We start from the raw sequence: 17,678 nt of genomic DNA, 5'->3' as shown, positions 1-17,678 counted from the left end.
ATCATGTAGCTTAACCACTAAAGGGTGGGGATGTTGCTGTAAGTCTCTTCTCCCTGTACAGCAGAGTATTGACATTTTCATGAAAATTTTTCATTTTCCATTATGAACTACACAGCTCTGTCTGAATTAATTGCTTTAGTTTTAAGAGCATTCCCTTTATTGATCCTGCATCTTTAATTTATCAAAAACCTGAAGTCTCTAGATTATGTGATTTTTTCTGTGGTAACATGGAAGGAGTAGGAAGGAAGGAGTAGCAGGATATATTGACAAGTTTGCCAGGTTTATTTCCTGTTTCCAGTTTCATGATATTTGAATTTGATTTACATTTAGTATAATTACTGTTCCATTTTATTTGAAGACATTCTTTGGCATACCATGTACACTGTTCATGTCTTTTTAGACTTCAGGAAGTGTGTTAGAGGTGTCAAGGGGTAAACCTCAGTTAATCCAGTAAAATGGCTAATTCGTGATGGCTTTAGGATGCTGAAGTAATTATTGTCAACTTGTACCAGGATAGTATTTATTCATAGGTGTAATGGGTCCTTTCAATGATACAGTGGTCTTCCTTTTACAGTGCATTCAGCAGATGGGTAACAGCCGGGCACGAGCAGTCTACGAGGCCAACATTCCTGACAGCTTTCGTCGGCCACAGATGGACTCTGCTCTAGAGCAGTTTGTCCGAGCCAAATATGAAGCCAAAAAGTACATTGCCCGAGAGTGGGTGCAACCTCCAATGCCCAACCCTACCTGGGATCTTGAACTTGAAAAACAACTTAGAAAGAAGAAAAGAGAAAAGGTAAGTTGAGAGATCATGCCCTTCATTAAACATGTAAGTTGGTTGCTAAAGACTTGCTGATTGCAGTTTTACAAATCAGTGTTTTCCAGTCTTTTTATATAGTACCCATATGAAATTCTCAGTAATAGGCATGGTATGAGTGTCTGTGTAAGCAGTGTAAGATGTGGAGTGGTGGAATGATTGGAAAGGAACACCCTGAGTTAGTATGGTCTTATTGAGAGGATGAAGAGCAAAGAGTTTGTTGAATAAGTGAATGTTAGTGAAGGTGTTGATGGGAGAGAAAGGCCACTTGAAATGATGGGGTAAATGAGTACTTGCATGAAGTAAGATTTTTGTTGCCCTTAGCAAGTGTCCCTCTTACATAAAAGAAAAAAAATAGTAGAGACTAAGCGCTTGAAGCAAAAATGGAATGTTTATAGATGAATGGAGGCTCTTTTGCCATGGCTGCCACAGTGCCACTTTGGGAGAAGCTCTCAATAGTGCATTTAGTTGAAATTCTCTCTCTCTCTCTCTCTCTCTCTCTCTCTCTCTCTCTCTCTCTCTCTCTCTCTCTCTCTCTCTCTCTCTCTCTCTCTCTCTCTCTCTCTCTCTCTCTCATATGACTTTTCCTAGATATCATTTAGTAATGATTTCCTTCCATAGAACCACAAAAATAAAATCAACAAATATGAGGGGATGATGGCACGATACATATACATATAGCAAGGAGTTCCCAACCATAAACTTCTGTCAGCTCCAGTACCTCATCTCACTTTCACAGTTTAGTTATTGTCTTTGTTGATTCCACTGTTCTGTACCACCTCTATCATACAGGGCAGTGGGACTGTGGAACTACCAGCATTAGTAAGTAACACCAGCAACCGAGGAACCAGCGCCTCCCCCAAGCCCCTGCCAAAGGCTCCTGGAAGCAAGAGTTCCTCACCTTCACCTAGTACAGGTGTCAAGAATGCTGCAGCCACTACTTCCTCTTCTTCAGCAACAACAGCAACCTCCAGTGCCACACAGGACTTGTTGGGATTAGGTGAGTGACTGATGATAGCTTTTCTATACACACTATCCCTGAGAATTTACATGATCCACTTTTAACAACCTTTCCAAGTAATTCCTTTACTATTTTCAAGATTCAATATTAGTGCAACAGTCTTATACAGGTGTTATCTGCTCACAGACATACGCGCTGATTGTACATGGTGATGTGAGGCATAAATACATACATATCCATGGCTTCACATAGCATTGTTATTTGGAATGATAATAATGAGAGTATTCCTGTATCTTTTTAGTCATCTACAAAATGCAAATAAGTTTTTTACCTTTATGTTAATGGATTTTGTCTCAAATTGGTGAAGGCAATTGGAGCATTCACTATAGTCTAGAAAAACTACAAGATTCACAAGCTAACTGAATTTTTACACATAAAAGGTGGTCAGCTGGAAAAAAAAATCTACGTCATTTGTATGTTATCAAACCAACTAATAAAATATTAGGAACATTTTTAGCCAACGTCATCAAACAGAGAGCAAGAGATATGGCAAAACATGCTAAATACTATGCACATTATCCCAAGTTTGGGATGTATCATCACCTTGGGATGAATACTATTTTTCCTCTCTTTATGACTGTACTTTATCCATTTAAGTTATACAGTTAACATACTGTATATAAATCCTGGCACATATGAAAGAAACAACCATGTTTTGATGTCAAATCTTAGCAGAACACTGGTAAAGATTGTCTGTTTACATCGTGTCTCCCATTGTTTTCCCTGAGTTGCCACTCATCTGTTTACATGGGGGTCTCGCAGTGTCTTCCTTGAGTTGCCACTTTCTTCTCTGGAAATACAGTCCATCCTTTCACACCTTGGCTCTTCTTTTCTGATATGTTCATGCAATCAACCACAGCATGTGTATAGACAGGGTGTTTTACAACAGCATTACAAACTCATATCTCCTGCCTTGGGTTTGTTGGGTGTTTTGGAGAAGTCATCGTGTCTGATATCGACTGGTCTTTTCATCTCTGCATGGTTTTGGCCGTCACATTATCCTGGTAACACAAATAATACTTGCTTGACTCTTTTGGGGATTTGCCAGGTAAAACATTAGTCCCTGTAGATATCAGTGGAAAAATGTTTCAAACTAAATATGTAGCAGGAGAATAGAAATAAATGTGAAAACACTGAGAGCCTAGTTATGAGTATTTAGCATATAATAACTGTTCTGTAGAGTGTGCATCACCAAATCCCATGGTTACTATTATAAATACTTAGGATCAATTTTTTGTAGCATATAAGTACAGTACATCAAAACATATCACGAGAGGTGGTTTTAGAATGTGCATCTCCAGAGAACTGTGGGAGCATTGATCCACCTCTACATTAGAATACGAGTAGCTGGTGATCACTGGCAACTGAGCAAACATAGCACACACCCCAATTAAAGATTAATCCTTTTCTGTTGCCAGGGATGGGTGTTAGATTTTCAGGTTCCACTGATTAAAATTTTTGGACACTTGATTCATTAACTTTAAAGAAATAGTTTTGTAACAGTTGCAGAACTTACTTGGCATCAGACAGTGAAAATTTATCACTTAACTTCTTTTTCCAGAAACTGTAACAGCCAGTAATACTGCAACATCAGATGAATCAGATCCCTTTGGAGAGTTTCTGGGACCCCCAACAACTCAGACCACTTCCACAACTTCTAATTCCACACCAGCACCAACTGATTCTGTAAAGACAGAGGAGGAAAACTTTTTCAATCAGAAATTACCTGAGAGTGGATCTGGCCAAGACAAGTTAACCAAAGATTCAATCTTGGCACTTTATGGCCAAACCCCAGCCCAGCCCCAACCTGCCCCAGGAATGTTTGGTATGCCTGGTGGAGTATACATTGGCCCTACTGGTGCACCTGCACCCATGCCTACTCAGCCTTTAGGGCAACCACCACCAGGCATACAGAATGGTGGAGTGGTACCCCAGCCTCAACAGCAGAACATGATGTTCATGGCCCAGGTGAGTGGGAAGGATGTAGTGTAACTTAAGGTTGGTGATCACATTGTGTATTTATTGTGAAATTAGTATTCAGGTAATACCTTCAGGATAAATTTCTTTATACAGACTGGAATGCCTGTTGGGGGTGGTGTTCCCAACCCATTTTTCCCTAATGGGTTGCCTCAGGCTGTCCAGCTCTCAGCAGCTAACCCCTTTGCACAGGTATGTCTTTCCATTTTTGTTGGAATGTCAGTCTCGGACATCCTTCAATTAAAATAACTAATACAAAAGTTAGCAATGGCATAAATGAAGTATATAATCAAAATTTATTGGATGTTATGAATATCATCACTTTTATCCATCAATATATTACACCTGTTCCTAAGAAGTCCCTGATGGAAGTGGAATGGCCACAATAGAAGAGCCTCCAATAACTCCATTCCTTGCAATACCACTGTGCATGCTCCAGTCCATTCATTCCCTTCTCACCTCTTTGTCTCTTAATACTTCAGCAGTCTATCCTTTATTTTATTTATTTTATGAAGTATGTTAATGAAATTTTGCTGTACTATGAAAAAAAATCTTGACCTAACGGACTCTTCTGACCTTGTAAGAAGAGATTCCTGAGCTCATTAAGTTGTAAATTTTTTTAAGAACCAGTCCTAATATGTCAGTTTAAAATTTTGCCTGTTTTTTTTTTTTTTTTTTTTTTTTTTTTTTTAAGACATCCTCAGAACAACAACAACAACAGAAAAAGATGGTACATAAAACTCGGCTACATCACAAGTCTCGTGTTAAAAAACTGTCAAATATTTATTGGCAGGAAAAAAACTGTTTAAATGCAATAAATAGATCTTTTTATTTTATTTATATTTATATATTTTATTTATTTATTTATTTATTTTATTTTATCTATTTATTTATTTTTTTATCCTGACTACTTTTCACTTAAAGTGCTCTGCTCCATTGATGTTAGCAGATTTTCTTTTCTTTTCTATTCCTTTGCCATAAAGTTTTGTGTAAATGAAAACAAACTTTTGACTGAAAAAGTTGGCCCTTAAATGAAAAGGCAAGAATTTACAGGCCTGAAAATGTAATCAGCTGTCCGAAGCCTATCCCTAAGGAATTTACCAGTGTCAGCAGTATTTATGGATGTCAGTTTCAATATGATTTACAATTAGCACCTGTAAATTTCTTTTTTATCATTCCCATTATGCAGAAGGCAAAGGCATCAGCTTTGTGCTATGAGTAACAATATATTCAAACTCAACAGATGCAGTCCCAGTTGGCCAATCTCAATATAACGGGACAGTCAGGTCAACCCCACCCTGGCTTTGTTGGAACCACCCCTGGTATGATGGGGAGCATGGGAATGGGTATGTCTGGGGGCATTCCTACAGGATCCATGGGTGCCAATACCATGTCCAGCTCTGTGGCATCTGGAGGTTTTCCATCAGTTACCAGCAGTGGGACTGGTGGAGGGAACACTACCTTGGCTACCAAACTATGGCAATAACAAGGGTGTGATCTAGGAGAATACTGTGCTACCACCCTCACACTCCCTTGGTGCCAGAACCCAGCCACTGTAAGATGAACCAGGTGAGTGCCCTGCCTCTTTCCTGAAACTATCCTTTATTGCTGTATCTTCAACTATGAGCACCTCTGCAGTTACATAGTTTTCTACTATGTCACAGACCTGCTAATGCCTGCTGTAAGGGCAGGGACTTTGTTGTGGGAAAAAAATTTCACTAGCAGGTACCAGGGAACACTAATATGTGATTCATGTCTAAAGTTATCTCAGTATTTTGTGGTCATTAATTGCTACATACTTATACTGTTATGAGAAGAGTATATTTGTGTGTTGGAAATATGTTGACTGATGTTTGAAGTGTTTTAATACAGTTTAAAGAATACAAGCATTTTGTGTCTACAAAAAATGTAAATATTATGTATTCACAAATAGAGTACCAGGCCTGAGTGTGCTGGCAATACTCTGCATCTCAAGTTCTTAATTCATGGACCTTTCCTTGGAGGAGTGCAAGTTGTTGTGAAATGTTTGTGGTTATGTTAGATGTGATTTTGTCACTGCACATTTTGCCCTTGCCCTGCATGCACTTAGAAAGCAGGGAGTTGACCAAGTGAACAGTTGATTATGTACTACATGGTTACACACACACACACACACACACACACACACACACACACACACACACACACACACACACAATGTTTATATTTTCATAGTATATGCATTATTTTTGTCATTTGATCATACCTATTTTTTGAGAATTATCAGGATCCAGACTGTTTCCATAATTTATAGTGTTATAAGTTGCTCATTGATGAAGGATTTTATTTTCTTCAAAGAATTTTAACCAAAAAAGGCTTCTGATTAGCCAGTCCAATCCTTTCATGGGAAAATGCATTAAGTGCAACAGAAAAAGAAGGGATACATTGAACTGGAAAACTTCCTTCTGATGTAGTTCATGTTTCTGAGGGGAAATGCATTCAGAGTATGAAAATGTAAGTTGAAAACTTATTGTTTGCTTACTATGTAGGTTTTCAGAATAAATTATTTATGGTTAGAAGTTCAAATGTTCTTTTATATATATATATATATATATATATATATATATATATATATATATATATATATATATATATATATATATATATATATATATATATATATTTAAGACATTCCCTTAAGAATGGGTGTAACTGAAGCCATACAGTTTCTGTTCATGTAATTTTTTTCTTCATGATCAGTTTCATGTGACATGAAACTCTATATTAAATACCATCAGCAAAACAAAGAAAGCTACTTACCAAAGCTGAGTCCTAAATGGCACATAAGGATAAGAATTCAAGACAGATATCTGAAACTATTTTGGCACACCCTTTCTCAAGGCTTTTTTTTTTTTTTTTTTTTTTTATATTTATTTATTTATTATTTTCCCCACACACACACACACACACACACACACACACACACACACACACACACACACATATATATATATATATATATATATATATATATATATATATATATATATATATATATATATATATATATATATATATATATATAATCAGTTTGGCCATTGTTTTTTCAGCACTATTACTTCAGGTGCACATCATTTTAAAGTGATAGAATTTCAGGTGTTTGCCATACACAAAATTTTATTGTTGTTTTGCATATTTTTGTTCGTGTACTTCATATAGTAAGATCTCTGGGGAGTTGTGCTGGTCATGCTATTTAGCTAGAAGTTTTAGCTTTTCCTTTGTTTCACTCTGAATAAGATAATTTAATTGCATTTTATGTTTATAATTTGGAGATGACTAGAACACCTGGAGACCATTACTGAATGTTCTACTTCAGTACTAGCTTTTGTATTGTTATAAATAGCCTTGAAAAAAATGTGAGTGTAATGGGAGTGATACTACTCTGTAGATGCTTTGTTAGTCACTGACTGAAGGCATGATTACCCATACCAGAGATTGTACATGAAAACTATAGTATCTCTAAACCTTGCCTAACTATCATTTCTGCAGTCGTTCTGTTACAATAGGCTGTGCCCAAAGCATGTGTAATGGCATCTAAGAAAGAAAACTATTGTGATGGGACATTTGTACTGTTAGGCTCAGCACAAGTCCCAATGGTGCTGAAAGATCCATGGTCAATCTGTATATACCAAAAATTTAAATGGGTTGGCAAGATATCTTGCTGGTTGGCCACATCATTCCACAAAAGAACTTTCAGTCAGACATAAGAGTTGTTTGTCGCATATATAATGCTTTGTGATTTTGTTATAGTCTAAGTCTTTGTAGTGGATTTTCATTTTGTGCTTTGGCATCAGAGACATCAAACAAAAGCAATAAGCAGCACTCATAGGTACAAGAAAAGTTTTATGGTTTCAGTCTAGCAAAAACTTCAATAAAAAACACTGTGGAGGATGAATTTGCAAATTTTTGCAAATGTTTTTTTCAGCTTTAATTTGAATTTTCTGTTACAACAAGGCTTCCCTATATTTTCTTTACATATTCCTTCATCCATATCATTTACAGTAAATTCAGGCTGTGCTCAATCCATCCATGGAAGCATACCATGATTGACCTAATGCAGTGCTAATTTTCACAATTGCATCAAAATTCAACCTGATGAATAAATATGAAAGATACCTTTAACATATACTTTATGCCAGATCTAGTTATTTATATTGTACAGTGGGCCCCACAATGATGAATTTAACTTGAACTATTCATTAAGGCAGGGCCCACTGTACTTTAATGATAATGTTGTCATTCACACTTCAGTGTTATAGTGAACCATACTTCCAAAACATTTTTTGTATGCAGTTTTTGTTGTCATTTCAAAATATTGGTGACAAACGATGTAATATCATTGTAAGGGAAATGTACGGACTTCCTTTTTCTTAATTGTTATATTTTTATTAATTTAGGACTGTTTATTCAGAGTGAATTGGTTAACAACAAATTACATGTGGTAAATTTCTGTTCCTTTATTCATTGTCTTAACATCAAATCTGAGTTTATGTTTAGCAACATGTGAATAGGTAGTCTGACATTTCTGGTTTGAGATAATAATTCATGCAATAGAACTGGCCATATTATCATTAATGCTTTTATTATTATTATTATTATTATTATTATTATTATCATTATTATTATTATTATTATTATTATTATTATTATCATTATTATTATTATTATCATTATTCTCTTCATAAGGGTGTCAGTTTGGATAAGTTCCATTATAACTTTAGATTGTATAAAAATTCAAAATTCAGGTTTAAAACTTGTTATTTTATTGTATTTTATTTTTTCCAAGTTAGTTTCAATATGAGCTTTTTCCCCCAAGAAGGCCAGTTTTATGAAAAAAGTAAATTACAAAAAATATTAGTTTATCATTGGGATTGTAGTGTCAATACAGACATATTGTCTTGTTAGCTCTTTTTATCAATCTTTTCACTGCTTGGTTTGGCTTGAGCTTCCTATGATCACAGTAATCAGTTTATCCCCTCCCTTGGCATGACAAGCAGTTGATGCATGGTTTTTCATCATATACCTATCTTGCTTGCAACATGAAATGGGTTTATAATTGTTATTATTATTGTTGTTATTATTATTATTATTATTATTATTATTATTATTATTATTATTATTATTATTATTATTATTATTATTATCATCATCATCATCATTTATAACTATTATCATTATATTTTAATTGTAGTAGTAGTTGTAGTTGTAGAATTAGTGGTTGTCGTAGTAGTGGAATTTTACTGTGGACGGTCTTTTCATCCTTTATATTTACTCTGTCTTTTTTCTTGGGTGTCACATCATTGGTTTAGGAAAAATCATATATGAAGAAGTTTTTCATTTCCAAATATGTCATTGTCATTTAGCATTTCATAGGGAGTAGTGAATGCCATCATTATTGTGCTCTTACACCCCGGAAGGTGGTAGTGTGAACAAGACTGTGTTCTCATGTGTTCATGAAGATCGTCACCCACTCATATCATGTAACTGCTTGTTTTGACCAAGGTCTGGGGTGATGCATCTCTGTTCATTTGATTATTTCTTATTACTACTGAGCTCTTCTATCATTTGATACCAGACCTTGTAACAAATAAAAGGTTGAACTTCTCAAGTTCAATGAGAAGTTACACCATATTCAGTGTCCCATCATTCATTCTTTTCTAATCTTATGTGATTTTGTTATCATTTGTGCCTAGCAGGTTTACTAGAATTTTATTTGTGTGTTATTTCTTAGGTGGCAGTAGTCATTTGTGTGTTATTCAGTCAGTTGTTCAGCAATAATAGCAAGTTGTGTGTGATGGGAGACAGGACTGAAGTGACAGGAAAATTCCATATTTGCTAGACTTCTCTTTTCTTTTCTTTTCCCTTCTTCTCTCAAGGTGCTGCTGAGCCCTCAGGAAGTGTGACCATGTGTTGCTGCGTGAGTGTGCAATGTAAGGTGCTGATTATGTGTGACTGAGGAAGTCAGTTATTCTGTACATAATTGAAATTGGGTGAGGGTGAATTTTACAAGTAATTTAGACTCTCAGCATGCACTTTATTTGTACACAGCAGTTTTCCATGATATATGCTCACATGCGTAAAGCTTCAAATGTCTCCCACTCTACCCATATCTCGTATCTGTCTTCCCAGTCCCATCACACGCACACACACACACACACACACACACACACACACACACACACACACACACACAAACACACACACACACACATTCTTATATTTATCAGTACAAGGTTCTTGAAAAACACACTAGTCAACAGAAATAATTTTGATGTTCAAATACGCGAAGACAGTAAAATAATAGTGGCGACTCCTTGGCCTTTGTGATGGTAAGGTGCAGCACATTACACTGCATCAAAGACATGTACTAGTATTCTCACATATCACTGTAAGTTGCACTAAAAACTACTTGGTATAGAATAAAAATACTCAATTAAATTTGTAGCCTTGTCTGTACCCAGTGAATACATTCTCATAAGCTTAAATTTTCTTCCTTGAGGTTTCCTTCAGAATGTTTAATGATTTCATGTCCTTGCAATATCTAGCATCTGACAGCAAGCAAAGCTAAGTAAACATAGCTTTGTTTATCATCAGATTCTAGATCAAACATAGAACAATTGGTTGTTCATATATTTATACCACAAAAATTTATATCTTAACCACAAACTTTTCTCTTGATCTGTCAGATATCATTGCTCCTTGATTATTATAGGTTATATTTAGATATTTATTTATTTGAGTTGTAAAAAGACATATTGTTTAAAATACATAAGAAAATAGATAGTGTACAAATTTGATTTTATGTATTCATTTGAAGAAACTGTGGTTCCATTATTGCCTTATAAGATGTAGAATAAAAGGCCACGTTGTATCAGAAAACTGTATTGATATTGCTATGGTATTACTAAAAACTGACTCCTTTGTTAATCTGTTTTTCACCTATTCTGTTGCACATGACATCCATAATGCTAAAGTAAATCATCCTCATTACGGTACCTCATATTATGCAATAACAAGATCCAAGTTTGTGTGAACTTGTGCTGCTGCAGCACTTCCACCTGGTCTCTTCACTGCACACCCATGTAGGAAGTTCATATCATCATAGCCAAGACAAGGCGTCTACATGGTTTACACACACACACACACACACCTTAAAGATAGATTAAATTCATCAATTCATCTCAGCACATAGAGGTCTAGGGGGAAAGAGGAACCTCATCAACCATACTGCAGGAGGGTTTATATATATATATATATATATATATATATATATATATATATATATATATATATATATATATATATATATATTCACACACATTTGTGTGTGTGTGTGTGTGTGTGTGTATGTGAAATAGAAGTGAGTACAAATGTGGAGTTCAGTTAAAGACTGATAAAAAATTTTCAAGGGAATAAGACATTTTTTTGGGGGGGAATGAAGTGAAGAAGCTGTGAAAGTAAACATCAAGGAGAGAAAAGAGCATAAGAAGACAGCAAGATGTTGACCAAGAAGGATGCTGCAGAGGCAGACAGGTAGTGCATTATGAAGCACTGCCAAATGTAGAAGAGGATAGGGAACCTGAGAATGCTGCAGTAGGAATGGAGCAAGGAATAAATGTGTTTGGATGGATGTGTTGTCGAATGCTTGAAGAACACAGGTGCAACTATTATTGTTTCCACAAGTGACCCTTTCTCAGTAATGGCCAATTATAATTGTTCCTCTTCTCCTCCTAAAGGCCTAGAATTTTTTTTTTTTTATTTATTTATTTATTTTTTTTCTCAGCCTTAGGGAATGTTTGTGCATTTGGGTGCATGCATGTAAGCACCTTGTTTTGGCTGATCCTCTTCATGGGGATGACCCCTTAGTATATAGATTTGTATTTGTGTAATTGTATGTGTTTTGCCAGCATGTGCACACATGACAGTAGCATTGCTACAATATATACAGTGGATGAAATGAGACAGACTATTGTCTGTTTTTTATAGACTAACTAATATCAAGAATCCACCTAGTGAATGTGCAAGTAGATATTGTAAAATCATTATGTACAGCCCTCTAAGTAATGTTGTTGAGCTTAGTAAGCTACAAGTGCAGGCTTAGTAATGTTCTTGATAACTATTGTGGTTTTAAGAGGAAACTAGATTTTGAAGGTGAAATCTATAAATATTAAGGTAAAAGGAAATGAGCAGCATTTCTTGCATAATGTATTTGATATTAGTCACATTAAATTGTCAAGACAATGCGCCTGAGTCAATCTGTATAATCACCATCAATGTAGTAATGCTTGGAAGGGAGACAAAACAAATAAGTTATAAAACACACACACACAAAAAAAAGAATGAAGAACTGTATGCAGCCTTCCTGGTGTGTGATGCAGCAAGTCACTGGCTTACCATTCTGCCAGGTGGGAGGGAGTCAGGTGTGTTGCCAATTTTTAAACTCAATACTGTAAGCAGATTGGTTGAGTAAACATGATGACTGGAAAATTTTATCATAAAAGTAATTGTACTTCTAATGAGGTAGTTTTCTTAGAAAATAAAGAGCTGGTGAAAGCTATAAATGTCAAAGGATAACTCTCTCTCTCTCTCTCTCTCTCTCTCTCTCTCTCTCTCTCTCTCTCTCTCTCTCTCTCTCTCTCTCTCTCTCTCTCTCTCTCTCTCCCCTACTCCATATCATCACACATTTCATACTCTGACCAAGGTGGAAGGGTTCAGTCTGGGATCAGAAAATAAATTAAGAGGAAGAAAAGTTCATTTAAAAGGAGTCATATGACAGCATCACCAACAATAAACACTTTAACCTTTTTTATTATAAACTTTAAGTTATCACAACTTATAGACATTTTCAACAACCTGTTCAAATTGCCAGCACATGTCTGATTTAAAAATCATTCTAAAGTTTCAGATATCTAGGCCTTGGTACTGTTTGCCCTGTAATGGCACATCTTGAGATGAATTGTATGTACATCAACACAAATCACTGGTGATGAATGAAAATGTAAATGCATCATTTATATGAAATTATTTCTGAAGTATTTGTCTTTAAAATTATCATGTTTGGTCAGATAATAGAAAAAATGAGACTTGCAGTCATGTTTGTATTGTGTTTATTTAGATATCACTTCTCATGTCTATAAATATTTTTGTTGGGCGTGTTGATGTTACCAGTTAACCTCATCTTCCTCCGGGTTGCCTTATACAAAATTATTCTCACTTCGGATTGTTTAAGTGATTTTGGTATGATTGTTATTCAGTGGTTACTTTTGTCTTCCTATAGAAAACAGATATCAAAAGTGCATAGATCTGCTTCACTGTGAATACATATCTAAGTGTTACATGTACATCTCATTACCTCATCCTAGTGTTCCAATAAGATTACCTTGCTGAATAGTGACATTTTAGTTTAATCAACAGGCAGACCTTTCATTCATATATCACATACAAAAAACTTTAAATTTTCAGTTGCAATAAGCTCATGCAGTCATGTAAGGGCATCATGTTTAGCTTGACAGAGGAAAAGAAAGGGAGTAGTCAAAGTAGTAGTCATACAGTTACTTGATTCTGCCATTCATTTCTTCAAAATGCCCTTTGCAATCCTATGATGCTTTTCAATCCATTACATAAGACCTAAAAGTTACGCAGACTTCTCTGCAATTCCCAGAACCAACTACATATGCAAGGAAAGGTGCCAAAACATTTGGTTGTCACACACAACACACATTTTGAGGCACTGCATGCCTTCACACATAAAGATAGTGTTAGGATGCTGCTCACTTAGCATAGGTGGCTTCACAATACTGTTCATTACACTGTAAAGTACTGAACAGAACTGAATTTCTATTTATTGTAAGAGAGACTTTGCAACTGAATTCACCAAGAAATCACAGCTAGTGTTGCATGGTGGTGTTGCATAATGTTCTGGCCCATGTGCTGCACAACCTAACAATCATTTGAAAAGCACTCATGCAAAAATATTTCATGCAGACAGCTTAAAAAATTTAGTTGAGGCAGTTTTCAAAGTAGTATTTTGTACCAGTAAGAAAGCATTGTGATATGGTTACCAAATTTAACCTGGTAGCTAAAGTGGCATAATAATGGATATTTACATAAATCTTGTATATGAAAATAATTCCAAGGAACTATGTAAATACAAATTGCAACATTTTATCTCTTACCTGGTGAGATCAGTTTTATCTTTTTTATTCACTATATATCATAGACATTGCAAGTAGAGTACCCTATATATTTTCCAGATTAACATAGATGTGATCCAGATAAAGACTACATTTTTCAGATGACTGGATGCTTAGTGTTGATTGTTATCACATTAAAATTCTCTTAATGTTCAATTGAATAATAGCTCTCACTATAATGTAGAGACTGGCATTATGTTTATTTTTGTAATCCAGGGATTGGGGAACTAGATAAATGTTCCCAAATAGATCGAAAAAAAAAAAATTGATGAATGCTTATTGAATATATGAATAAAGTATGAAAATTTCATTTAATTTTATCACAATTTTCATTTATAGTCCATAATATATATAAGCCACAAAAAATTACCCAATTGTTTCGTAAGCAGGCACATCACCACAGAGGGGCTATGGATACAGACTCCCTGATTGATGTACTGCCTCTCCAAGTCAGATATCAAAACCACTGCTGAATGACTTGTGGTTGTCACTGTTGTCCAGTATTTGCCAAATTAAATGTGATTTGAAATAGATATGATAAATGTATTTTGATGTAGATAATACATTATGCAGAATTTCTTTTTAGATAGAAGAGATTATTCACATAGAAACAGTTCACTGGAATATATAGTTAAGAAAAGTGAATGTCATAGAGACATTATGATTTCACATGTCCTCTCCACTGTTGGAGTCTGAGACATGTTGCATGAAGTGATGCTCACTGGGTGGGCAACAAAAGACTTACTAATACCTAACACATGCAACTTTTTTTTTTTTTTTTCTAATTATTGGTTCTTCTTTACTTTGAGGTCTGCTGATAATACCACTGTAGACAAATTAATAAGGAATAATGCTCAATAAAGCTCCCCAATCCCTGTTGTGATTTATGATCTCAATAGTCTTATCAATTGTACTACATTGGCAACATTTTTTCTATAAGTATTTCATTATTATTTCATCCTATTTTTCACGCAGGTTGCAGCTTTTGATGTGATCTGCATTTAAGTTCACAGATCCTTATTGTGTATCAAGGTAGCATTTACTCAAACTACAAAAACAAATTGTGCCTGTGATGACAGTGTTATGGTGTCCGTTAACAATTGTTTCTTCAGTTTAAGACTCTTTACACATCTCAGTTCTTTTGTGTTTTGGGTACAAATGTTATAATGATGGCTTCAGAAAGCAAACCAGCTAAGTCACTGATATGTTGTAGTGATGCTCATTGTTCATAAAGGAGGTATAGTTAAGTGTGCCATTAGTTGTGTTGCTCCAACTCACAATTTGCGATCACTTTTTTTTTTTTTCTCTCTCTCCTATTAGTAAGTTGTAGTTACAGTAGGTATTAATGCCTTGAGTTTGTGTAGGATGAGATACATGTGTACATATGATAATTTAAGTACACGTAATTTCCCCATTCCCCCACCCCGTCTCGCTGGACTTTTTTTTTTCATTATTTATTTTTAATTATTTATTTTTGATAATTTATTCTAAAAGTAATTCAATTTCAATTTATTGCATTATTTTTTTATTGGTGTAGTGGTTACATTTTAGCAAAGTACAGTACCTGTAACTCCACCTCATTATGTTGGTGTTGACATTGAGATGCTTGAATTTTTCTCTCACACAAACTGTACATTCCATTTGATACTTGTGGCTTTCTGTACTTCATGTAGTTAAAATAACACATAGATCTTGAGCTAAGCTTTACTTAAAATGTGAATCTTTTATTCTATATTGCTAGAATTTCTGTGAACATTCCAAAATATTGCTGATTTCTTATGTATGTTTTGTTTTAAAATCATGCCAGAATCCTAAATGTGTGTGTGTGTGTGTGTGTGTGTGTGTGTGTGTGTGTGTGTATTTCTATATGCATTGCCACCTGCATGCACTGCGTTGTTAAGCATGTGACCAAACATTTGTTTAAAAATTATATCATGAGGTTATTAAAAAAATATTTTATTGAGTAATCTCAGTATTATGTAGTATGTTTAGATTACAGTAGACTTACATGTGATGACAAAGTGCAATCTAGTTTTGTCAAGGTAATCTGGTTTTAGAATATTTAAACTGACAGTTTTAATCTAATTCAGATTGTCAATTATGAGAAGATCACTAAGTGATCAGCATTTGTCTGAATTATGTTTGCTTCAATCAGTCACCACTATGCATAATTACAATGAAATACTAGTGAGATGTAATTGAAAATGTATTGCTTGCACATCTGTGGGCCTTCTACCATTTTTTTTTTTTTTTAATACTTGGGATACATATGTTGAGAGGTTTAGTTATTTTGTCATGTGTAATACTTCCTCCAATGTCCAGACCAGAATGAAAAGTACCATTTGTATCTTTCTTAGGGCATTCATTTATTGTTGAAAGTTTGCATATTATAAATATTATATAACTTGGTTAAAAGCTTACCGTGTTGCTTATATGGAGGCATCTTATGAAATTCTCAGCCATCCTCTAGTAGTCATTCATTTATTGTATTGAAGGATTTCATCAATATTTGCTTCTTATATATTTAATCTATTTTATTTACTGCCACTTAATTTTAATTTTAATTTTTTCAAATAAAAAGTTTTGCCCTTCCTTTTTAGGTAACCTAGTCATTGAGTGATAGGTCTTTGGATATTTGTTAGGAGAGAGAGAGAGAGAGAGAGAGAGAGAGAGAGAGAGAGAGAGAGAGAGAGAGAGAGAGAGAGAGAGAGAGAGAATTTACTCATGGTAGTAAAATGTACATTACAGCTAAAATTTATTGAGCAGAAGGGTTTATTCTTAAGTTTTCTTATTTTGTATACCAAAGATGTAATCCTCAACTAATATATATATATATATATATATATATATATATATATATATATATATATATATATATATATATATATATATATATATATATATATATATATATATATATATATATATATAAGCAAGTTTGAAGTCTACATTGATAAGCAAAAGTGTGCAGTTGTCAAAATACATATGTTTGGAAATTTGGAAGTTTTAATACTTTACACCAGTGTATGATATAGTTATGTATGTTACTTGTATATACTATAAGTACATACAAAATTAAAATCCATCTTAACCAAATCCATCTGATATGAAAGCCATGTGTCTACTTTCACACTTTGTATATTTACATACATAATTTGTGTATAATGCCTTGTTTGACCAGCACATTCTTTCCTGTGAGATTCCTCATTTTATTTATTTATTTTTTTCAGTCATATTGTCCTTTCATACTATTCTAACATTTTTTTTAATATTTAACTTTGTTTCATCTCACCAGTGATCTTGATTCTGTCCGTCATGCCTGTGTTCTCAGCTGTATAGCTCAACACTTCCAGACCACATATCTCAAATAGTCTACAATACTGCATATCAAGGAGCTTGTTGCTCATAGTTGCCCAGGTTACTTTCTACAGGAAAAGTAAGATTGCTAACATTCATTACACCAACCCAGAGTCAGCAGATGTGAGACTCCTCTTCCGAGTCCCAGGATGAGGTCACTGCCTGAAAACTGCACTGAACTTTCTCCAAAAAATTCATCAAGGTACAAACTTAAAGTCTACAAGTAATATTTGTTTATCTCACATAAACAGTAATATACTAGTAAGACTAAAAC

General features: G+C 34.5%; 1 protein-coding gene across 3 annotated transcripts in view; it reads left to right on the top strand.

The window, feature by feature from the left end:
- The window catches only part of LOC135107718 (stromal membrane-associated protein 1-like), a 23,802-nt gene extending 6,162 nt beyond the window's left edge, over positions 1–17,640 (top strand). The window contains exons 3-8 of one of the 3 annotated variants that reach the window (XR_010271919.1): positions 575–796; positions 1,610–1,817; positions 3,400–3,806; positions 3,912–4,007; positions 5,059–5,384; positions 17,517–17,640. Coding sequence is in view for 1 of the 3 variants with exons in the window: in XM_064017909.1 (XP_063873979.1) it covers positions 575–796; positions 1,610–1,817; positions 3,400–3,806; positions 3,912–4,007; positions 5,059–5,301 (1,176 nt within the window). In the remaining 2 variants the exon portion in view is untranslated. Of the gene's footprint in view, positions 1–574; positions 797–1,609; positions 1,818–3,399; positions 3,807–3,911; positions 4,008–5,058; positions 6,481–9,730; positions 12,514–17,516 lie in introns of those variants that run through there. The other 2 variants (XR_010271917.1, XM_064017909.1) reach the window with 2 other exon arrangements.
- The last annotated feature ends 38 nt before the right edge of the window (positions 17,641–17,678 follow it).

This window comes from Scylla paramamosain, chromosome 15 (assembly GCF_035594125.1).
Source record: "Scylla paramamosain isolate STU-SP2022 chromosome 15, ASM3559412v1, whole genome shotgun sequence".
Taxonomy (NCBI): domain Eukaryota; kingdom Metazoa; phylum Arthropoda; class Malacostraca; order Decapoda; family Portunidae; genus Scylla; species Scylla paramamosain.
Note: the sequence above shows the minus strand (reverse complement) of the source record. Positions and strands in the feature narration are given on the sequence as shown.